Source organism: Myotis nattereri, assembly GCF_964212035.1.
Source record: "Myotis nattereri genome assembly, chromosome: 3".
Lineage (NCBI taxonomy): Eukaryota > Metazoa > Chordata > Mammalia > Chiroptera > Vespertilionidae > Myotis > Myotis nattereri.
The window spans coordinates 185,673,229-185,697,627 of record NC_138077.1 but is presented as its reverse complement, the minus strand read 5'-3'; the positions used below and the strand labels follow the sequence as shown (position 1 = coordinate 185,697,627).

General features: G+C 41.7%; 1 protein-coding gene across 3 annotated transcripts in view; it reads left to right on the top strand.

The window, feature by feature from the left end:
- The window catches only part of SCMH1 (Scm polycomb group protein homolog 1), a gene marked incomplete at its 5' end in the record, with an annotated part of 134,634 nt that overhangs the window by 86,825 nt on the left and 23,410 nt on the right, over positions 1-24,399 (top strand). For all 3 annotated transcript variants that reach the window (XM_081085779.1, XM_081085780.1, XM_081085781.1), the window contains one exon: positions 22,846-23,078. In XM_081085779.1, coding sequence (XP_080941905.1) covers positions 22,846-23,078 — 233 coding nt within the window. The remainder of the gene's footprint in view (positions 1-22,845; positions 23,079-24,399) is intronic.

Below are 24,399 nucleotides of genomic sequence, written 5' to 3'. Positions count from 1 at the left end.
TTAAAACTTCATTTGAGACTGGATTTTGGCTTCCAGATTTCTGATATGAAATAAGAAAGAAGCAGTGTCAGAGCATTGAACTTGGGTCTAATCCCAATTAGGATTAGAGCAAATCATTCCAAAATGTGAGAGGTTGAACTAGATCGGGTGGGTAATGTCCAGTCTGCACTAAGGCTGTATAAGGCCTGCAAAATCATTTGGTCTGGCCCTGCCAAGGCAGCCCCAGGCGGGACTCGAAATTCAATAAATCTAGGAGCTTTTTTCATAGCAACATAAATGTAAGTGAATTATATTAATCAAATAATGCTATAAATATCCAGATGGCCCTTGATAGAAAAAAGGTCCCCTACCCCTGAACTAGATGATCCCTAAGGGCCCCTCCACCCCTGTAATGCTGTATAGTTTTCCGATCTTGGGGATGAGTAACAGTGACACCTGTGACCGTCTCCTACTTGATTTCAGATCCCTCACCTCATCTACCACCTAGTTCTGCCCTCTACTCATAGAGGGCTCTGCCCCGCTAAGAGGACTCCTGCATGCCAGCTGTTTCTCCTTTGCTAAGCCAGATCCTTTTAAGCTCCTAAACTCCTGGGTTCAAGCCAACCTTGATGGATAGCAAATACGAAGTTTGCAACTAATCCAGGGTATCCTATCGAATAAAAGAGAAACATGGTAATTAGCGTATGACCGCTACCCTACCCGTTGGCTAATCAGGGCGATATGCAAATTAACTGCCAGACAAGATGGCGGCCGGCAGCCAGGCAGCTTGAAACTAACATGAGGCTTGCTTGCTTCAGTGGCGGAGGAAACCAACGTTCCCCGCCTGCCTTGCCGGCGTCTGAGCCTGCAGTTTGAAACATGTAACAAATATAGAAGCTAAACAAAACCCCAGAAACCTGCTTTCAGCGAGCCAGGATCTCAGAGCTGGAGTTATACATTGTTTTAATTATAGAACCCAAGCAAACCAGATACTTGCTTTCAGCAGCAGAGGCCTCAGAGCTGGAGCCAGAGCTAAAGCTGGCCTAGAATTTAAAAAAAAGAAAAAAAGGAGCAGTTGGGAGCTTGAGCCCTCAGCCCCTCACCCAGACTGGCCAGGCACCCCAGTGGGGACCCCCACCCTGAAGGGTGTGTGACCAGCTGCAAACAGCCATCATCCCCTACTCAGGCTGGCCAGGCACCCCGTGGGGACCCCACCCTGAAGGGTGTGTGACCAGCTGCAAACAGCCATCATCCCCTCACTCAGGCTGGCCAGGCACCCCGTGGGGACCCCATCCTGAAGGGTGTGTGACCAGCTGCAAACAGCCATCATCCCCTCACTCAGGCTGGCCAGGCACCCCGTGGGGACCCCATCCTGAAGGGTGTGTGACCAGCTGCAAACAACCATCATCCCCTCACCCAGGCTGGCCAGGCACCCCAGTGGGGACCCCCACCCTGATCCAGGACACCCTTCAGGGCAAACCAGCCAGCCCCACCCATGTACCAGGCCTCTATTCTATATAGTAAAAGGGTAATATGCCTCCCAGTACCAGGATCAGCGGAGCCGTGAGGCCTCCCAGCACCGGGATCAGCGTGACAGGGGGCAGCGCCCAAACCCCCTGATCACCCTGCGGCTGATCACAACCTCCCTATCCGCCCTGCTCTGTTTGTGACAGGGGAAGGCGCCCCAACCTCCTGATCAGCCCTACTCTGTGCCTGATACGGGGGAGCTCCCCAACACCCTGATCGCCCTGCGGCTCTGTGTGTGATGGTGCGACGCCCCAACCCGCCCCCCCATGGGCCCTGCTCTGTGTGTGACGGGACAGAGCCATAACCTCCCCATCGGCCCTGCCCCAAGTGTGAGAATGGCGGTGCCCCAACCCCCGAATTGGCCCTGCTCTGTGCGTGACGGGGTGGCGCTGCAACCTCCCCATCGACCCTGCCTTGAGTGTGACAGGGGGCGGTGCCCCAACCCCCCAATCGGCCCTACCCTGAGCGTGACTGAGGGTGGCATCGCAACCTCCCAATCTGCCCTGCTCTGTGCATGACGGGCAGCGCCCCAACTCCCCAATCGGCCCTGCTCTGAGCCCGACCAGGGGCTGCACCTAGGGATTGGGCCTGCCCTCTGCCACCCGGGAGCAGGCCTAAGCCAGCAGGGCGTTATCTCCCGAGGGGTCCCAGACTGCGAGAGGGCACAGGCCAGGCTGAGGGACCCCCCCTTCCCCCCGAGTGCACAAATTTTTGTGCACCAGTCCTCTAGTTTAGTTATAAAAGGCAGAACCTTTTTTATTTTCTTAACTCATCACTTTTTGTTTCTGTGACTTAAAATTGAAAACAGAGCTATGCATTACTTTTTAAATTTAAGAAACCAAATACAAAGTTCAGTGCATTTGGCATAGTCATTAATGCTAATTAGGCCTTTAGCTCTCATAATAATCCACTTAACATCCCTTGCTCTGATTTCAAGCTGGGCAAGCCAGTTTCATATTTTAGTTTAGCTTCCTAAGTAATTTTACAACAGTAAGAGAACATGAGATGCAAGCTACTTCATACTTATATTTTTATTATAAATCTATCGCATTCTGGATTATACATCAGACTTTTGTGACTTCATATAGTGTGAGCTTGGTCTGGCTGCTTTCTATATGCTGTCACAAATGTAGGAATCCAATAGAAGTGCTGAGCATACCTGTTGGAGTAAATGGTCAGCCAGGCCTCGTTTACCCTTCAGTCTACCCTTTTTACCTGTGGCATTGTACAGAGAGAAAACAAAATCTGACTCATGGCTGTGGTTGATGTGCAGGATTATTACCCTGGTCTGGAGAGTTAAGAATTTGATGCTTAAAAACAAATGTCAGAATGTCTCTTCCTTTTTTTCCTGTGATGAAACATATAAAATGTGTTTCCTTTATATTATGGATGGTCTCTTCCTGTTGTAAAACTAAATAAAAAACACACACACTTTAACACTTTGGGATTCTGGGTCAGAAAGAGGGTTAGTTAAACCATAATCCAAATCTACGCAAGAAAAAACAAAGGTAGAGGCAAGAATAACACAACCAGGGCTAACCTGTAGGTTCCAGCACGTAGGTTAACTGATGGACTGTCTGATTTTCCTCAGCCAGCCAGCCATTGAAGTTCTAACAAGTCAAGTTCTAATAAGTCACGACTAAGGGCTGGTCATTGGATCATTTGATGGGGATTCTGCCTTTAGAGTTTACAGTTTTGTGAGCATCTAGACAGAGAATTGCAACTTTATGGTAATAAAAGTTCAAAAGGGCCCCTAAACCTAAATTGAAGGATTGGAAGTTGAAGGTTAGGGAAGGCTTCCAAATGAAGTATCTAAACTGAAACCTGAAGAATGGAGAGGGAAAGAAAGAGTTCTAGCTAGCAGAGAGAACAGATGAGTGGAGGCCTGAGGTTTTTTTTTTTAAATGCAGTTGAAGAACTCAAAAAAGTTTAAATGACTAGCTTGTAGGGTGTAAGGAGGGGAGTGGAAAGAGATAAGCCTGGGGAGGAAGGCACAGGAAATGCACAGCTTCCCTTTATATCATTTTAAGGATCTAGGTCTTGACCCCAAGGACAATGAGAGGCATTGAATGGGCTTTAATTAGTGGACTTGTAGGTCGAATTTGTGTTTTAGAAGAACCATTCTTGTAGCAGTGAAATGATGGGTGGCTTCCAGAAGCTGCAGGCAGAGATCTGAGTTAACAGGCTGTTCTAGTATTCCAGGTGAGAAAGAGAATGGAGGCAGTGGCATTGTAGTGACATGGATAAGATTGAGGGACATATTCTTTGAATAAAGAAGCCAAAATGTGAGTTCTTAAAGTTTATTTTAATACCCATCACAACTATTAACTTAGCAAGTAGCTACCACTGTAACATGTAAAATAATGTTAGTTTTTCAATATAAGCATTAATTTGGGAGCTAAAATTCTTCTTTCTGCTATGTCTAGGAAGTTAGGATTTATTTCTACCTGCATCCTTATTAAATGAAACTAGTTTACTAACTTCATATTTATATTCCTAGCATTTGGGACATGGTTATTCAATAATAATTGCTAAGTGAAATATACCATGCTATATTTTCTGATTTCATTTCTATTATCACCTAGAGCTAATATTCACTTAATTATAAAAGTGAGAATGCTACTGCAGTTTTAATAACAGGTTAAATTATTTAAACTAATGCTTTATTTTTCAAATGATGGAAACCTTGTAGCCAAAAATAAGAGTGGCAAGGGGCACTCATATCAGAGAGGCTCATTTCCAAGCCCACATTCACCCACCTCTCTGTCACTAAACATTTGTGCACCTCTACACCTGGACTGTCCCCTTCCACCCAACAGCTTTTTCTACTAGGCCACAGTGAGCAGGACAGTGTCCTGTCTACAGGAAACTCTGGCACCCAATATTCCCCTCTTGTCTCCTGAGAAGATGTGTTTCACTGACCCTGTGAAAAAAAGTGTGGGCACATTGGGAAATAAGTGAAATAAATTCTTTGCTGCTTTAACAAGGGCAGCCACTTGGCTACTTTTCCTTTTACCCTCTCAGATATATTAGTTCCAGCCCCCCCCCCCACACACACACACTACTATCTCTGTCCTTATTTCCGTTCTGGCCTTGTACTCTAACCACTGGAAACTCTGGCCTTTATTCATCTATCCAACAATTGTAGTGCAACCTTGTGTTAGCAGTGTTAGGCTCAGTGTAAGTGATAAAGAAGTGCCTCCCTTCCAGATGGATTGAGTGATTTAAATAAAAAATGGGTGTACAAATGCATAGCACCATGTAGCACATAGTGGATGTCTACTATATGTTAGTTTTATCTGAATTAGGATGCCTAGACATCCTAGGACCGTGGTGGGCAAACTGTGGCTCACAAGCCACATGCAGCTCTTTGGGCCCCTGAGTGTGGCTCTTCCACAAAATGCCACGCGGGCATGCACGTACAGTGCGATTGAAACTTCGTGGCCCATGCGCAGAAGTCGGTTTTCGGCCTGGGCGAGTCTATTTTGAAGAAATACTGTTGATATTTGGCTCTGTTGACTAATGAGTTTGCCGACCACTGTCCTAGGAAAAGGGAACTACCCACACAGAGGCATTTTAAGTACTCTATATTGGTCAGGAAAACTATATGAGATGAGGTTTGTACAGTGAACCAGAACTCCCATAACTGGTTTTCTCATATTGTATGCTTGTTGTACACAAATAGAAATAGGAATATGAGAAATTAAAATGAGTGGCACTAGATTATGAAACAGGCAATCTGGGTTCTCTTACTGATTCTAATTATATCTTCCCAAGGGACAGAAAAATCCTGTTCCATGCCTCCCTTCCAGCTTTCCTAAGCTGACCTTTTAGGGTTTACAGTTCTCTTTCCTGCCTTCACTAACCACAGATACCTGAGAATGGTAGCAATTTTTTGGCATGTGTAACAAAACAGTTGGCATCTCTCAAACTTCCTGGAATAGCGAGGAGTAACTTAGACAGTTCATATATTTGACCTACGACAGCTGCTGCTTTCTTGGGAATACTTAGATCCATGTAGTTTTCTTTGACAAGCTCTTATTATAACACCAACTTTACGCCAGTACCAATACACATCAACTTGCAAAGTCCTCCATTTTAAATAAGTGTATAATTTTTTAGGAAATATCCTATATAATAAAAGCCTAATATGCTAAGTGTCCGGTCGTTCGGTCGTCAGTTCAACCAATCAAAGTGTAATATGCTAATGATATGGTAAGGCCACTCAACCGCTTGCTCTGATGTGCACTGACCACCAGGGGGCAGACACTCTGACCTGTAGGTTAGCTTGCTGCTGGAGTCCAGCCGATTGGGACTGAGCAAAACGGGCTGGACATGCCCTGGAGCCCTCCTGCAGTCCCTCTCCAGCTGGCCAACCTCCCACATCCCTCCCCAGCCCTGATCATGCACCGGTGGGGTCCCCCTGCCTGGCCTGTGCCCTCTGGCAATACGGGACCCCTCGGGGGATGTCAGAGAGCTGGTTTTGGCATGATCCCGCAGGCCAGGCCAAGGGACCCCACTGGTGCATGAATTCATGCACTGGGCCTCTAGATACAGTTACAAATGAGAATTTCTGTATATCAATAATGACTAGAAGAAAAACCAAACAAATATTCATGTATATCAAGAAGATGAGGGAAACTTGGCAAACCCTTAAAGCAAAGAAAAACAAGATTATAAGGGTGGGTGATTTGGCAAAAAGGCAGGAGTTGGTAAGATTTTGAGATTCATTGTCTTATACTACAGAAAGCTGACTGTGTTCATTTGACTGTGGCTGATTAGCAGGTGCTTCCTCACAATGTGCTTTCATGCCACCTCCCTGAGTAGCTTAGGCATCTGAGAAGACATAGCCCTCCACTTGCTAAAATTGCTCTTGAGTCCTCTTAGCTATTGCCCTAGACAGCTAAAGTCAGTCACTCCTTTGAGTTTCAGTAATTTGAGGTTTTTGAAGTTGGCTTATGGCCCCATCATGCATGGTTTTATTATCCTTCTGTTTTTCCCCAGTCTGTATAGATTTATCAGCCTAAGAAGACCCCAGGAAAACACGAAATGTCTTTATAATTGCGGAAATGCTCTATTCATGCCGTAGGAATAAGGGTCAAGAGGGAAAGAAGGAGCTAGATGTAGAGAACTGCAAGTGTTAACTGAGTTAGATAGGAACAGAAGGCAACCCATGCTTTATTAAATGAGCTGGAATTTAAGGGAATGGAGTTTCAGCCTTGGCATCAGCCCAGCTGGCAGCACATAGCTGAACCCAGCCAAGTTGAGCAAAGCTAATAAAGAACACATCCTCTAAATTACTATGCCAAGACCAATGATACACTGCTGTGAATGAAAACAAGATCCCAGGCCAGAAACTGATAAACTAAATGGGTTTCCCCATGTTCTTTTTTTCTTTTCCATGGTTTATGTTCTATGTTGTGCAGATACATACACACACACACACACACACACACACACAAGCTGGGCTTACTTACATTTTATGAATCTGTTTCCAGTTCCATATGCAGTATTCATGCTGCAGAGAGGAGAGAGCTGATAATGAATTCTTTTGGACAACTAAAATTCCTAACTAAGGATTATTGGAGAAACCTAGAAATCAGCAATACCCTGATGTCCTTCATTATTATAAATTAGATATGTTTGGTTCTTTATCTTCCTTTCTTTACTCGAGGATATGTTCTTGTTTTGTAATTGCTTTCAGGGTAATATAGTGGAAAGAGCATGGACTTTGGAGACCAAAAAATCCAGATTCAAATCCTAGCGTTAGCTATGTGTTCTTTGGCAAGTCTTTTAACCTCTGGAGTTCAGTTTTATCTTTCACATATCCAAGTGTAATGATTGTCTCGAAAAAGAACGTGTTTGATTATTTTTTTAAAATATATTTATTAAATTTATTGGGGTGGAACTTATAGGTTTCAGTTGTGGGTTTCTGTATTACAAGATCTGTATATTGCACCATGTGCCCACCATCCAAAATCAAATATTCTCTGTCACCATATATTAGGACCCCCTTCACCCCCACTCCCTTCCCTCTGGCAACCACCACTATTGATTATTTGAGTTGGCACTTGCAAGCTAAAGTGCCACTTTTTTTTCATGGAACATCATCTTTACTTAAAAAAACAACTGACTTGGATATTTGGCAGACACTTTCTCCAAAATTAAGTGAGCTGGGCACTTCAAAGAAGACAACCTATAAACATTTGTTGTGAGTGATAAATTTAAACTTTCAGGCAAAAATTACAATTTTGGAAAACTTCTATCTACCAACATGAGCTTAACATCTTCCCAATATGTAAAGATTTCAGCGTCACCCTTTACTATGTTATATCCCATCTAGAAGTTATTTTGCTTAAGATTCAGCCAGTTTTAATTAATATTAAATATGAGATTTCAGGAAGGTAAAAAGCCATAGAATGTTGGAATCTCAGGGTCAGAAGTCATCAAAATCAATCTCCCACCTAACTCAGGACTCACCTTAAGACCATCCCCTAAAAAAACCTCATCTGCCGAACTGGTTTGGCTCAGTGGATAGAGCGTCGGCCTGCGGACTGAGGGGGTCCCAGGTTCGGTTCCGGTCAAGGGCATGTGCCTTGGTTGCGGGCACATCCCCGGTGGGGGGCGTGCAGGAGGCAGCTGATCGATCTCTCTCATCGATGTTTCTAACTCTCTATCCCTCTCCCTTCTTCTCTGTAAAAAATCAATAAAATATATATTAAAAAAAAAAAAACAAAAAAAAACCTCATCTATCCCTCAAATTCTTCCAGAGCCAGGGAGATTATAACCTCTCAAAGGAGCACCTTCCTTCTGCTTATGATAGCCTTAATGGCTAAAAATATTTTTTCTTTTTTTATTTTGAGCTGAAATCTGCTTTCCCCCAGTATCTTTCCATTGGCTCAAATTTTCTTTTTGTCTTTTAATTTTTTTGAAATATATTTTTATTGAAAAGAAAGGAGGGAGGGAGGGAGGGAGGGAGGGAGGGAGGGAGGGAGAGAGAGAGAGAGAGAGAGAGAGAGAGAGAGAGAGAGGAGAGAGAGAGAGAGAATATGAATCATTGATTGATTAGCTGCCTCCTGCACGCTCCCCATTGGGAATTGAGCCCACGATCTGGGTATGTGCCCTTGACTGGAATCAAACCCGGGACCCTTCAGCCCTCAGGCTGATGTTCTATCCACTGAGCCAAAACCAGCTAGAGCTCTTTTGATTTTTTATTGATTGTTAGGAAGGGAGAGAAAGAAAGAGAAACACAGATTTGAGGGTGAAACATTGATCCACTACCTCCTGTATGCCCCCTACTGCGGATGGAGCTGGCAACCCAGGCATGTGCCCTGACCTGGAATCCAACCGGCAAACTTTTAGTGCTCAGGAAAACACCCAGCCAGGGCTCAAATTTGTTTCTTGTTTCATATGAAACCTTTTTAGATAGCTCTTGATACTCTTGTTCCTCCAAATCTTTTTTCTTTAGATATTTCCGAGATTGGATCGTTTATAAGCTCCTCGTCAGCTTGGACTCTCCTCTTGATCCATTTCAATTTACAGTGTTGTGCCTAGAGTGAACTCTGCACATCAGCGATGGCCTAACTAGTGTAGAATGGAGGCACTCTCACTTCCCTTAGAAAGGAATTACACTGTGACCTAACTGTTGAAGATAAGGGTTGTATTTTTCTATGTTTATATTCTCAGTGGTCACAGTACATGCTTAATGTTACCCCTTATTTAGTCTCAACACAAGTTGAACTTCTGGGCATGATGACTATGTTAGGTGAGGGGATTTTCTGGTAGTTTTTGTATGTTGCTACTTAGGGGTAGGAATGGTAATTCACAAGATTTGGAAAGTGCTTTTATGATCTCTCTTTTATCATAATACCCAGGTAGTGATAAACCAAATATTTTCCTCAGTAAAAGGTTTCATCAAATAAGAGGATCCTCCCTCTTTCCCCATAACTTTTCTTCATTCAAATCAGTAGCAATTATATAGCACCTGATATGTAGAAACATGGAAGCCTGCCTTAGGGATGAATTCATTTACATTCACATAGTCAATAATTGCAGTATACTGTACAGCCAGTTTTATTAGAACTTTCCGTGGAAAAGAATGTAGGCCATAAAATATGTTAAACATCATAATAACCCATCATTCAAAGAAGTTAAGTGATTTTCAAGGACCTGAATCCAGCTCCATGGATTTCTGACTTCAGAATTCATGTTCTTTCTACTGTAACACACTTCACTTTTCTATGCCTCAAAGGAAGTTTAGAGATAACCATTAGGTAAATAAGTCTGAGATAATTGTGAGGAATATTGAGTAAGATAATGAATGTTAAAGTACTTTGAGAATTGTGAAATGTAATTCTTATGGGAAGAGTTTCCATCAGTGATTTTGGAAATGCATAGTGAAATCTACCAGAAATTCCAGGGCCCTTTTTTACCTGGCAGGATTGGGATGAGTTTGAAATGTGTATTGCAAGTAGAATGAGAAGGATCAAGAGTGGGAGATAGTACATCTGGACAAGAGAAGTCAGTCAGTTTTCTAGGCCAGTCACTACCAGCTGTTCAGCCATAGAAAATATAATACTATAGCTCTCACAGAGAAAAGCATTCCTAACTGAGTAAGGCCACCTGTATATGTGGGTGTACAACCAACTATGCCAATTGAAATATTCCTAGGAAATTTAATTTTCATGGAAATAAAAGGGATTGGAAAGCCGTCTAGGGGCACTGGGTAGGACCCCCTACCTCACCTCAGGATATTTTGAGTTATGTGCAAGTTTCTATGTCCTTCGTTACACTCCTGGTATAGCTACTGGTAGTCTGTCTCTGCTTTATAACACCTGGAAGTCTATTTGGATATGGGGCTTATGGCGCCTCTTATTAGTTACATGTACTTTTTAGTGACAGTGCATCACCACACTTTTTTCGTGTGTGTGTGTGTGTGTGTGTGTGTGTGTGTGTGTGTGTGGAGAATTATGTTAACATAAATAAAATAAAATAATATTAACAACTTAACTGACTTGGCAAGAGCTAACCCACAATGGCATCAAAACAAAAAAGAAGTATTAAATTTTTTTAGCTCCACATTAATATTGATAATATAGATTATTTTTATTAAGAGTTACCCAGAAGTAAAGTTCAAAATAATACCACACAAATTAAATAGGTGAAAAGAGGGAAAGTTGGGGAAGGCTTTTGCAGATTTGCTGAAGGATGCCTAGACTATCAAGTACAAGGCACAAGCTAAGGAAAAAAATGATTCTGAAATTCAAAACACAGGGCATATATCAGAAAATTAAAGTCAGACAAAGAATAATATAATAAGCAGTGCCTGTTCAGAGGGACTTACCAGAAAGAAATCAGTGAAGTGTTTTAACCATTGGAGTGGGTATTTTATTGTGTTTGTGTTTTAGACAGATTCTTATGATCTGATAGGTAAGGGCTAGAGATAATTATTAATTAAATAAAAAATACTATTAAAATTAATTTTTTATGTTTCTTTTTACTTTTTTAAATGTGACCACTAGAAAATTTTAATGAAGTATTCAGATATGGCTCAAATTATATATCTCTAGAGAATCTGTGATAAAGCTAGCTTGAACAGTGAAAGAATTTAGTAATGTAACAAGGTATATAGCTAATATGCACAACTCAATAGCTGTCACATACACAAACAATAATAGCCAGATGAAGGATGTAACAAAAGGAAAAACCCTGTTTACGATCATATCAAGATGAAATATTTAGATTTTTGTATATTGAATTGTATTTAATAGATTTTATAGATGGGAGGGGGTGCAGTTTATGTAAAAAATATTGTTATGTGCAAATACTACTACGTTTGTAGCTTTTATTTCTTTTTCTTATTATGTTGGCTTCCAATGCAATGTTGAATAGAAGTGATAGTGGGTATTTTTTTTTGTTTGGTTCCATAATTCAGTAAAGAAAGCCTTCAATATTTCACTATTCACTTTGCTCTTGGCTATAGATTTTTTTAATAGATGCCCTTTTCTATAAAGAAATTTCCTTTTATTCCTAGTTTGCTGATAATTTTTATCATAAATGGGTGTTGAATTTTGTCAAAAGCTTTTTTGGCATTTATTGAGATAATATATGTTTTCTTCTTTATTTTGTTACTGTAGTGAGTTCATTTTTTTCTATTATTTTGTTCTATTATTAAACACCTTTGTATTCCTGGGATAAACCCCACTTAGTCATGATATGTTGTCCTTTAATATATTGCTGTATTCAAGTTGCTAATATTTTGTTAAGGATTTTGAATCTATGATCATAAGGATATTAGTCTGTAGCTTTATTTTCTTGTAATATCTTTGTCATGTTTTGGTACCAGAGTTAAGTTGGCCTCATAAAATGAGTTGGGTAGCATTACCTCTTCCTCTGTCTAAAGAGGTTTTGTACAATTTGTTAAGATTTCTTCTTTAAACGTTTGCTAGAATTCACCAGTGAAGCCATCTGTGCCTGGGATTTTATATGCAGAAAGGTTTTTTAATTACAATTTCAATTTGTGAATTATTTATAGAGCTTTTCATATTCTGCTTTTTATATCCATTTACTATTTAGTTTTCTTTTTTCTTTTTTTTCTTGATTAAGGTATTACATATGTGTCCTTATCCCCCCATTGCCCCACCCACCTACCCACGCCTACCCTCAACCCCTCTGTGTCCATTGGTTAGGCTTATATGTATGCATACAAGTCCTTTGGTTGATCTCTCCCCCTTACCCCCACCATCCCCTGCCGGGGTCCAACCCCAGCGGGTCCAGGGGTCCCCAAAGGTGTGGACGGAGTCGGCGAAGAAGGAGTGACACGGAGACAGCGTTCAGTTGATCAGCAGCCTAGCCAGGATCTCTAGCCAGGATCTCCAGCCAGGTTCTGTGTCCATGTTCTCTTGCTAGGTTCTCCAGCCAGGTTCTCCAGGTTCTCCAGCCAGGTTCTGTAGCCATGTTCCCTCGCTAGGTTCTCCAGCCAGGTTCTGTCCAAGTTCTCCAGCCAGGTTCAGTCACCAGGTTCTAGTCAGGTTCTCTTGCCAATTTCTGTAGTCAGGTTCAGTCCAGGATCTTTTGCCATGTTCTCTTGCTAGGTTCTGTCTCTAGGTTCTGAGGCCAGTTTCTGTCCAGGATCTTTTGCCATGTTCTCTCCAGTGAAGTTCTTCTGTCTCTAGAGAACGTTCTGTGTAGGTTCTGTGCCAATTTCTGTCTCTCTTCTTTCTGTCTTCTTACATCTGTATTTATACCAGTTGATTCCAATCCTATCAATCTCTATTTCAAAGGTTAGGGCGTTTCTTATCTCCATTCCAGGGAGTAAAGATTATGTAGCTTAAGCATGATTGTTCTTGTTAAAGTGATTAATTACCCACCTGGCACTTAGTTAAGAGGTTTTATTCCCTCCCTAACTTCAGGGGAAAATCCCTACCTGGGGAAACAACCTTTCTCAGAGACCTTGGTTAAAACACATAGTGCCTAGAAGGTGAGCAAACATATTAAGAACAGTATGCCATATATGCCAGGTCCCTTGAAACAGCAAGCATGGACCAGCTCCCGGCAATCCCCTACCTTCCCTCTGAGGTTTGACGGTTTGATCGATGCTTCTCTGTCTTTGGATCTGTTTTTGTTCATCAGTTTATGTTGTTCATTATATTCCACAAACGAGTGAGATCATGTGATATTTATCTTTCTCTGACTGACTTATTTAGCTTAGCATAATGCTCTCCAGGTCCATCCATGCTGTTGCAAATGGTAGGAGTTCCTTCCTCTTAATAGCAGCGTAGTATTCCATTGTGTAGATGTACCACAGTTTTTTAATCCATTCATTTGCTGATGAGCACTTAGGCTGTTTCCAAATCTTAGCTATTGTAAATTGCGCTGCTATGAACATAGGGTGCATGTATCCTTTCTGATTCCTGTTTCTAGTTTCTTGGGATATGTTCCTAGAAGTGGGATCACTGGGTCAAGTGGGAGTTCCATTGTTAGTTTTTTGAGGAAACTCCATACTGTTCTCCACATTGTCTGCACCAGTCTGCATTCCCACCAACAGTGCATGAGGGTTCCTTTTTCTCCGCATCCTCGCCAGCACTTGTTCGTTTGTTGATTTGTTAATGATAGCCATTCTGACAGGTGTGAGATGGTACCTCATTGTTGTTTTGATTTGCATATCTCGGATGATTAGAGACTTTGAGCATGTTTTCATATGTCTCTTGGCCTTCCTTATGTCCTCTTTCGAAAAGTATCTATTTAGGTCTGTTGCCCATTTTTTTTATTGGGTTGTTCATCTTCCTTTTGTTAAGTTGTATGAGTTCCCTGTAAATGTTGGAGATTAAACCCTTAATGAAGATAACTTTGGCAAATATGTTCTCCCATGCAGTGTACTTTGTTTTGTTGATGGTTTCTTTTGCTGTACAAAAGCTTTTTATTTTGATGTAGTCCCATTTGTTTATTTTCTCTTTAGTTTCCATTGCCCTAGGAGCAATGGAAGCTGTATCGGTGAAGATATTGCTTCAGCGTACTAGTATGTCTGAGATTTTGCTGCATGTGGATTCCTCTAAGATTTTTATGGTTTCCTGTCTTACATTTAAGTCCTTTATCCATTTTGAGTTTATTTTTGTGTATAGTGTAAGTTGGTAGTCTAGTTTCATTTTTTTGCATGTATCTGTCCAATTTTCCTAACACCATTTGAAGATACTGTCTTGACTCCATTGTATGCTCTTGCCTCCTTTGTCAAATATTAATTGAGCATAGTAGTTTGGGTTGATTTCTAGGTTCTCTATTTCTATTCCATTGGTCTATTCTGGTGCCGGTACCAGGCAGTTTTGAGAACAGTGGCTTTGTAATAGAGCTTGATATCTGGTATTGAGATCCCTCCTACTTTGTCCGTCTTTTCAGGGTTGCTACAGCTATTCAGGGTCTTTTTTTATTCCAGATGAATTTTTTGGAGAGTTCGTTCTAGGTCTGTGAAATATGCCATTGGCATTTTAATGGGGAGTGCATTGAATCTATAGATTGCTTTGGGTAGTATGGACATTTTAATGATGTTGATTCTACCAATCTATGAACATGGTATGTTCTTCCATCTGTTTATGTCTTCCTCTATCTCTTTTTTCAATGTCCTGTAGTTTTCTGAGTACAGATCTTTTACCTCCTTAGTTAAGTTTATTCCTAGGTACCTTAATTTTTTTGGTGCAGTGGTAAATGGGATTGTTTCTTTAATCTCTCTGTAAGTTCACTATTGGTGTATAAAAATGCCATAGATTTCTTGGCATTAATTTTGTATCCTGCTACATTGCTGAATTCATTTATTAAGTCTAATAATTTTTTGATGTAGTCTTTAGGGTTTTCTATGTATCATGTCATCTGTGAATAATGACAGTTTTACATCTTCTTTTCCAATTTGGATACCTTTTATTTCTTCTTGTCTAATTGCTATGGCTAGCACTTCCAGTACTATTTCGAACAGGCGTGGTGAGAGTGGGCATCCCTGTCTTGTTCCTGTTCTTAGGTGAAATGGTTTTAGTTTTGGCCCATTGAGTATGATGTTGGCTGTAAGTTTGTGGTATAAAGCTTTTATTATGTTGAGGCATGATCCCTCTATTCCCACTTTGCTGAGGGTTTTTATCAAGAAAGGGTGTTGGAGCCCTAGTTGGTTTGGCTCAGTAGATAGAGCGTCGGACTGCAGACTGAAGGGTCCCAGTTTCAATTCCAGTCAAGGGCATATGCCCCGGTTGCAGGCTTGATCCCCAGTTGGGGGCATGCAGGAGGCACCCGATCAATGATTCTCTCTCATCATTGATGTTTCTATCTCTCTCTCCTCTCCCTTCCTCTCTGAAATCAATAAAAATATATTTGAAAGAAAGAAAGAAAGAAAGAAAGAAAGAAAGAAAGAAAGAGTGTTAGATTTTGTCAGATGCTTTTTCTGCATCAATTTATATGACTGTGATTTTCATCTCTCAGTTTGTTTATGTGACGTATCACGTTTATTGATTTGCAGATATTGTACCATCTTTGCATCCCCTGGTTAAATCCTACTTGGTCATGGTGTATGATCTTTCTGATGTAATGCTGGATCCGATTTGCTAGAATTTTGGTGAGGATTTTGGCATCTATGCTCATGAGGAATATTGGCCTGTAATTCTCTTTCTTTGTGTTGTCTTTACCTGGTTTTGGTATTAATTGTATTTTTTCAAGGAAGCTGGCCATTTAATGTAAAATTTCAAATGTATTTATAAAATTAATTAATTAATTAATTTTTTTAATGTCTGAAGGATCTCTTTTTATATATATACTAGAGGCCCGGTGCACAAAAATTTGTGCACTCGGGGGCGGGGGGCGGGGAAAGGGGGTGCTTCAGCCCGGCCTGTGCCCTCCCTCAGTCTGGGACCCCTCAGGAGATAACACTCTGCTGGCTTAGGCCTGCTCCCGGGTGGCAGAGGGCAGGCCCAATCCCTAGGTGCAGCCCCTGGTCGGGCTCAGAGCAGGGCCGATTGGGGAGTTGGGGCGCCGCCCCTGTCATGCACAGAGCAGGGCGGATTGGGAGGTTGCGATGCCACCCTCAGTCACGCTCAGGGTAGGGCCGATTGGGGGGTTGGGGCACCGCCCCCTGTCACACTCAAGGCAGGGTCGATGGGGAGGTTGCAGCGCCACCCCCTGTCACGCACAGAGCAGGGCCCATCAGGGGGGTTGGGGCTCCATACCCTGTCACGCACAGAGCAGGGTCGATCAGGGGGTGGGGGAGCTCCCCCCTGTCACGCACAGAGCAGGGCCCATCAGGGGGTTGGGGAGCTCCCCCCATCACTCACAGAGTAGGGCCGATAGGGGAGTTGGGGCACCGCCCCCTGTCACACACAGAGCAGGGCAGATCAGGGGGTTGGGGCGCTGCCCTCTATCACCCACAGAGCAGGGCCGATCAGGGGGTTGGGGCGCCGCCACTCTCACACTCAGGGCAGGGCCGATGGGGAGGTTATGGCTCTACCCTGTCACACACAGAGCAGGGCCGATCAGGGGGTTGGGGCGCCGCACCCAGTCACACACAGAGCCGCAGGGCGATCAGGGTGCTGGGGAGCTCCCCCCTATCAGGCACAGAGCAGGGCTGATCAGAGGGTTGGGGCGCCTTCCCCTGTCATGAACAGAGCAGGGCGGATAGGGAAGTTGTGGCCCTGCCCCCTGTCACACACAGAGCTGCAGGGCGATCAGGGTGTTTGAGTGCTGCCCCCTGTCACGCTGATCCCGGTGCTGGGAGGCCTCGCTGCTCCGCTGATCCCGGCGCTGGGAGGCATATTACCCTTTTACTATATAGGATAGAGGCCTGGTGCATGGGTGGGGCTGCTGGTTGCCCTGAAGGGTGTCCTGGATCAGGGTGGGTGTCCCCACTGGGGTGCCTGGCCAGCCTGGGTGAGGGGATGATGGCTGTTTGCAGCTGGTCACACACCCTTCAGGGTGGGGGTCCCCACTGGGGTGCCTGGCCAGCCTGGATGAGGGATGATGGCTGTTTGCAGCTGGTCACACACCCTTCAGGGTGGGGGTCCCCACTGGGGTGCCTGGCCAGTCTGGGTGAGGGGCTGAGGGCTGTTTTCAGGCTGGCCGGAGACTGAAGCTCCCAACTGCTCCTTTTTTTCTTTTCTTTTTTTATTCTGGGCCAGCTTTAGCTCTGGCTCTAGCTCTGAGGCCTCTTCCGCTGAAAGCAGCTATCTGGTTTGTTTGTGTTCTATAATCGAAACAATGTATAACTCCAGCTCTGAGATCCCAGCTCGCTGAAAGCAGGTTTCTGGGGTTTTGTTTAGCTTCTATATTTGTTACAATATTTCAAACTGCAAGCTCAGAGGCCAGCAAGGCAAGCGGGGAACCTTGGAGTCCTCCGTCACTGAAGCAAGCAAGACTCATGTTCGCTTCCAGCTGCCTGGCTGCCGGCCGCCATCTTGTCTGGCAGTTAATTTGCATATCTCCCTGATTAGCCAATGGGAAGGGTAGCAGATGTACGCTAATTACCATGTTTCTCTTTTATTAGATAGGATATATTTTATTGATTTTTTACAGAGAGGAAGGGAGAAGGAGAGTGAGTTAGAAACATTGATGAGAGAGAAACATGGATCAGCTGCCTCCTGCACAACCCCTACTGGGGATATGCCCGTAACCAAGGTATATGCCATGCCCTTGACCGGAATCGAACCTGGGACCCTTCAGTCTGCAGGCCAAAGCTCTATCCACTGAGCCAAACTTGTTGGGCTGAAGGATCTTTTATTCTGGATGTTCATAGATTAATTTTTCCCCATGTATTTTTATTGATTTCAGAGAGGAAGGGAGAAGAGAGAGAGAGATAGAAACATCAATGATGAGAGAGAATCTGCAATTGGCTACCTCCTGCACACCGCCAATGGGGGATTGAGCCCACAACCTGGGCACGTGCCCCTGACCATAACTGAACTTGGGACCCTTCAGTCCGAAAGCCAACGCTTTATCCACTGAGCCAAACCAGAGAGGGCAATTGTGTTTTCTTTATTTCTTAATCAGGTTTCTTGAAGGATTATCATTTCAAAGAACCAATCTTTGACTTTTTAAATTTTCTTTATTATATGTCTGCTTTTTTTTTTTCATTGACTTATTCAGTCCTCATTGACTTATTTCTTATATTTAGTTTCTTTTAATTTAATTTGCTATTCTTTTTCTAGTTTTGAAATAGATTAGATCATTGATATTTAACCTTTCTTCTCTTCTAATATAAACATTTAAAGCTATAAAATTATTTCTGAGCACTGCTTTCCGTAAATCTCACACATTTGGATCTGTCATATGTTTATGAATTTTAAGTGTCAAAAATTTTTTTGACATTTTAATTTATTGGATATATGAGTTATTTACAAGTATATGTCTGTTAATTTCTTAGCATTTTGGTCTTATTAATTTTCTGGTTTTGATTTCTATTTAATTTTTACTGTGGTTAGAAGAACATATTCTGTATTATTTCAATTCTTTGAACTTTATTGAGGATTGCTTTTTTGCCCCACATATTCCATAAGCAATGAAAAGAATGTACATTTTACATTTATTGGGTGTAGTGTCCTATATGTGTCTGGTTGGTTGGTTATTTATTTATATTATTAGTTGGTTAATTGTATTATTCAAATCTTTTCTATCCTTATTGGGTTTTTTTTTTTCAATTTCTTGACCTATCAGATACTGAGAGGTTAAAATCTCCAAGTCATAATTAGGGAATTTTCTATTTCTCTCTTTAGTTCTCTAAACTTTTGCTTTATATATTTTGTGTTATTATGTACATAGACATTTAGGGTTATTATAGCTTCCTTCTGAATTGACTACAGTCATGAGCCACATAATGATGTTTTAAACCAACAACAGATTGCATATTCAAAGGTGGTTCCATAAGGCTATAATGGAGCTGAAAAATTCCTGTCACCTAGTGATGTCATAGCCTTTGTAACATCATAACACAGTGCATTACTCATTTTTTAGATATGTTTAGACATACAAATATCATTGTGTTAAAATTACTTATAGGTTTGTAGCCCAGAAGCAATAGGCTATACCATATAGCCTAGGTGTGTCCTAGGCCATACCATTTAGGTCTGTGTAAATACCTCTGTGATTTCGCACAACAATGAAATCACCTAACGACACATTTCTCAGAAATATCCCCATTGTAAAGTAGCACGTAACTATATTTTATCTTGATGAAATGCCCCTTTTTAGTCATCATACTTCTTGCCTTAAAGATTATCTTAGCCACATGAGCTCTCTTTTGGTTAATGTTTACAGGGTATATATTTTTCCATCTGTTTGTTTTTATATTCCTATGTCATATTTCAAGGGTCCTTATATTTCAGTGTCCTCTTATAAACACATATAATTAGGTTATGGAGTTTTGTTGGTTTGGCATGTTAATTTTTTCCTATTGTTTTACTTAATCAACTTGTATTTAATGTAATTACTTGGATTTAAGTCTGTCATTTTGCATTTTGTTTTTTTTCTCTTTGTCTCAGTTATTTCTCATTTCTTTATTCCTTCTTTCTTGCCTTCTTTTGGATTAATCAATCATGTTTTATTATTCCATATTTCTCTCCTTGGCTTTTAGTGATACATTCTTATGTAAGTCTTTAATTAGTTACTCTATGCCAATATGTATCCTGGACTTATTAAAGTCAACCTTAAATGTGTGTTCTAAGCACTCCCCAAATAATGCAAAATTCTTAACAAAGTTTGGATCCCTTTAACCTCCACTTTCTTCCTTTGTACTATTGCTGTCATTATATATATATATCCTATATAATAAAAGGGTAATATGCAAATTGAGCCTAATGGCAGAACAACCGCTGGACCAGTCACTATGAGGCGCACTGACCACCTCTTGGTCCCTTTCCTTGGCTGGCAGGCTCCAATCACCTGATGGCCACCCACAGAGGGGGCGGGGCCGGGGCTGGTGAGTGGGCGGGAACAGCTGACCTCTCAGTCTTTTCCCCCAGCCATCAGGCACCAATCATCCGATGGTGAACGGGGAACCGGGGGTGGGTGGCAACGGGGAGTGGAGCCGGCTGCGGGCAGCTGAGGACGATGGCCCTGACCGCAGGCCAGGCCTAGGGACCGTACCTGCACACAAACTTCATGTGCCAGGCCTCTAGTGTATATATATATTAATTCTTGTTCAAAGAATCAATAGTAGCCCTGCCTGGTTTAGCTCAGTGGATAGAGCATCAGCCTGTGGACTGAAAGGTCCCAGGTTCGATTCCTGTCAAGGACACATGCCTGGGTTGCCGGCTTGATCCCCAGTGGGGGGCATGCAGGAGGCAGCCAATCAGTGATTCTCTCTCATCATTGATGTTTCTATCTCTCTCTCCTTCTTTCTGCCTCCCTGAAATCAATAAAAATATATTTTTTTAAAAAAAGAATCAATAGTCTTTTTGTATCTACACACATACTTACCCTTTCTTATGCTCTTATTCCTTCCTGAAGTTCCATCCTTCGATCTGGGATTACTTTCCTTCAGCCTGAAGAATTTTATTTTTACTTTTTGTAGGTTAGGTCTGCTGGTGACAAATTCTTTCAGCTTTGATTTGTCTTAAAATGTTATTTCACCTTCAATTTTGGAGGATATTTTTACTGGGTATAGAACTCTAGATTGACTAAAATATATAAACAGCCAACTTAGAGTTCTGTAACTAGTGAAAATATCCCTGTTCCTTGGATATGGGCCTTCTTAGGTTCTTGATTAAGAACTTAATAGATCTCTATCTCCTTACCCCTGAAAAACTACAAGAACTTGCCATACCCTTGAGAAATTTAGAGCTTACTTCTTTGACCTCTCACTTTTCTTAAAATTTTAAAATCTTGCGAAAATCAACTCAACTATGTGTTTGAGATAAAGCTCCTCCTTCTAGTGGGACCTTGTCTCCTAAAACCTTGAGATTATGGGAGATTTTATTTTACATCTTAGAAACTCTCATCCTTGCTTCATGTCTCTAGTATACAGGCTCAGAACTCACACATGGAGCTTCTCAAGTTTTAATCTGTCATAGCAACCTCTCTGATTTCTCTTTCCTCCAATCAAGCTCCTCTCATAGGCCAATCTTGATCCAAAATTCATGCCCCAAATTGGCATACGCCCTCAGGAAAGAAAACAGTGTCAGATATCTCAGAAGCCCTTCCCACCTAGGTCTGGAATTCCAGTTCATCTAATCTTCATAATTTCTACAGTTCTGCAGTGTTATTTACAATAATTTATCTGACTTTTACAAGTTGTTGCATCAGCAACAGTGCACTGTCACAATCTATTACATTCTACCTAGAAACATAAGAAACATTACCTTCTACTTATTCACTATAATGAGTTTTTTAACTAGTCTCTCTAGTTCTTATCCTGCCCCACCCCCTCCCTGAGCAGCCAGTGTTCCTTTTAAGTATATTCTGTCCTGTGCTCAGAATCCTCCAGTTGCTTCCCTTCATACTTAGAATAAGTTCAGGTTCACTTTTTCAGTCTACAAAGTCCCACATGATCTTATCACTACTTCCTTTCTAACCTATTCCCCCTCCACTCTCCCCTTTGCTCACTCAGTTCCAACTATATACTAACCTTTCCAATTCTCAAACACGCTAACATGTTCCCATCTCAGAATCTTTGCACTTGTTATATACTCTCTACATGTAAGGCTCTTTCCTCAGATCTTCATAAGGTTTTGCCTTTATTTCATTTGGGCGCTCTCCAAATGTCATCTCTTCAGAGAGGACTTTCCTCACCCTTCTGTCTCATTACCTTGCTTTAGTTTTGACCATAGCACTTATATAACAATATATTTTATATTTATTAGTTTATTTTCTGTCTCCCCGACTAGAAGGTAAGCTCTGTAAGATGGAAACTATGTTGTGTGCATTGTTCTATCCCCAGGGTTTAGAAGAACGCATAACCTATAGTAGGTGCTCAAGAAATATTTGTGGAAGAATTCGATATCTTGAAAAATTATCTATTTAAGGAGAAGATGAATGATTGTAGCAAAAATGAAAGTACTCTAACATAGATGTCTACGGAATGCTTTGGGAGAGGGGGCACTAACTTAGTTGGGATGTAGTCAAATAAGGCCTCATTAAGGAGGTGAGTGTTGGAAACTAAAAATTGATGTATGTCTGACCAGGAAGAATAGAGAACTCAACATATACAAATGACTTGGCATTCAGAAAACAGTGGTCTAGAGAACATGGGGAAAGTTTATAGGAAGTGACATCAGACGTAACTGGAGAGAAGGCAGGGGCAAAGTCACAGAAGTCCTTGGATATCAGGATAAAGAATTTGGACTTTGCCTTAAAGGTAATATGGAGCAAAAATGTTTAAGGTAAGAAGAGATGCTATCAGATGCATTATATTTCTATGTGTTTCACTACTCCTCACTATAATAATCACACTAAAACATTGAGAAAATTGATGTAGAAAATCCCTGATTTGGTTGAAGAGCCTACTTTCAAAACATAAGTCCTCATCCCAACTTATGTTGTAACCTGGGGAAGGCATCATTTCCTCTTCTGAACCTCTGATCTTCATTCTTAGCATGAAAGGGTTGTAGGCTTTCTGTCTCTGAGTCTATGGTTCTGTTTATATGCCTTGGGGAGAAATTTTTAATATTTTTCTACTGCATATACCAGAAATAATTAACTTCCAATTCTAGCCAATTTAACTTCAGTTCTCTTCTGAGATTTTCTAATATTTAGGTCAGATGCCAGGAAACTAGCTTTTGGGGATAAAACTACCCAAGTGGAAGTAACAAGTCTTTTTTCCCCTTCCAGCTGGGATGGGAATACAGGTGGGAGGAAGGGGTGATAGAATGAGTTTTTTTCTTACAGTTGTGATTCCAAAGAGTCCCTACCCTGCATCTGATGTGAACACTGAGAAGCCCAGCATCCACAGCAGCGCCAAAACTGACTTGGAGCATCAACCAGGGCAGAGGGGGCGTAAAACAGGAAAGAAGCGGGGTCGGACACCCAAGCCCCTAATTCCCCATCCCATCGCTACCCCATCCAAGTCAGCTGAACCTTTGAAATTCCCAAAGAAGAGGGGTCCCAAACCTGGCAGTAAGGTAGGTAAACGTGGTTTTTCCAGAAGAGAATAAAGGACTATAAAGGGATAACTCATCCATATCCATCCATCCTGGAAAGGGGCGTGTCTGGCCCTATTCTTCACCTTGTGTATACTTTTAAGAGGAATTTACTAAAGTTGTAATCCCTATTTAGCTATTTACCTGGGAGTAGGTTATATTACATATAGGATAGTATGGATAACAAACAAATTTTGACTTTGAAAGTTACTCATATTCAAGGGAATTCTGGTCTCTGTCTGCCATAGATGGAAGCCCTGCTCCTGATCATTAACCTACTCAAAGTGGATGCCCAGGTTGATAAACAGAGAGAGTAAATTGACTTCATAAATGTATTTTTTCTATTCTTAAAATTTTTGCCTCTTTTTAAAGGAAATTATTGAATACCTACTAAGTATCAGGCTGTATATCAGACACCATTATATATCACATAATCTTCACAAAACTCTAGGAGATGAGTAGTGTTAATGTTATTTAAGAGTTAAGTAAATTGATACTTAGAGATACAATATGACTTCTCTAGCGTCACGTAGCTGATAAACAGAGATGGGTCTCAAGATCTTCTAGTTTCAAGGTCACTGCTGCCCTACCATATATTCACTCTCTTGCATTTCTTGAGGGAGATAACACTTACCTTTAGTGTAGGAAAAGATTCCCGAGTCAAGCTTCACTGAGCACTGTTCACTATGCATGACCAGTTCTTCATGCATATCTTCCCTAGGGAAACCACTGATATGAAAGTTCCTCAGCTTCTTCTCTAGGGCTTCCTTTGGCATCACCTTCTCCACTCCCTCCCTACCTTTCAGGATTTCTCTGCAGCAAACTCCTGAGCTAGACTACCTGACTTCCACTATGGAGATGATACCCAATCCTCCTGGGAACTCCATTCCAATCTCATAAGTTCTTCGCTAGGTTTTTGTTTGTTTGTTTGTTTGTTTACCTCCAGCTGACTTTGGTCCTTCTAGAATGTAAGCTCCTTAAGGTCGAGAACCTAATCTATTTCTTCTCTCTTTTTCCTGTAGTGCCTTATATCTCAGTCTCTTGAGAGATGTTCAGTATATGCAGGATGGATGGATGGACAGACAGGATGGATGGATGGATGGATGGATGGATAGTTTGAGTGATGATGTTCCAATTGAGATTGTTTCTTATTTATTGGCTTTGAATTCTTGATGTCACATCCTGATCTTTGTATGTAACACGTAGTGCTCCTGACCTACTACCATTAACCCCTACCCCATGTCCTGATTCATTTTTGTCTCCATAACTCTCTTCTCATTCTCATGTTTGGAGGAGGCTGAAG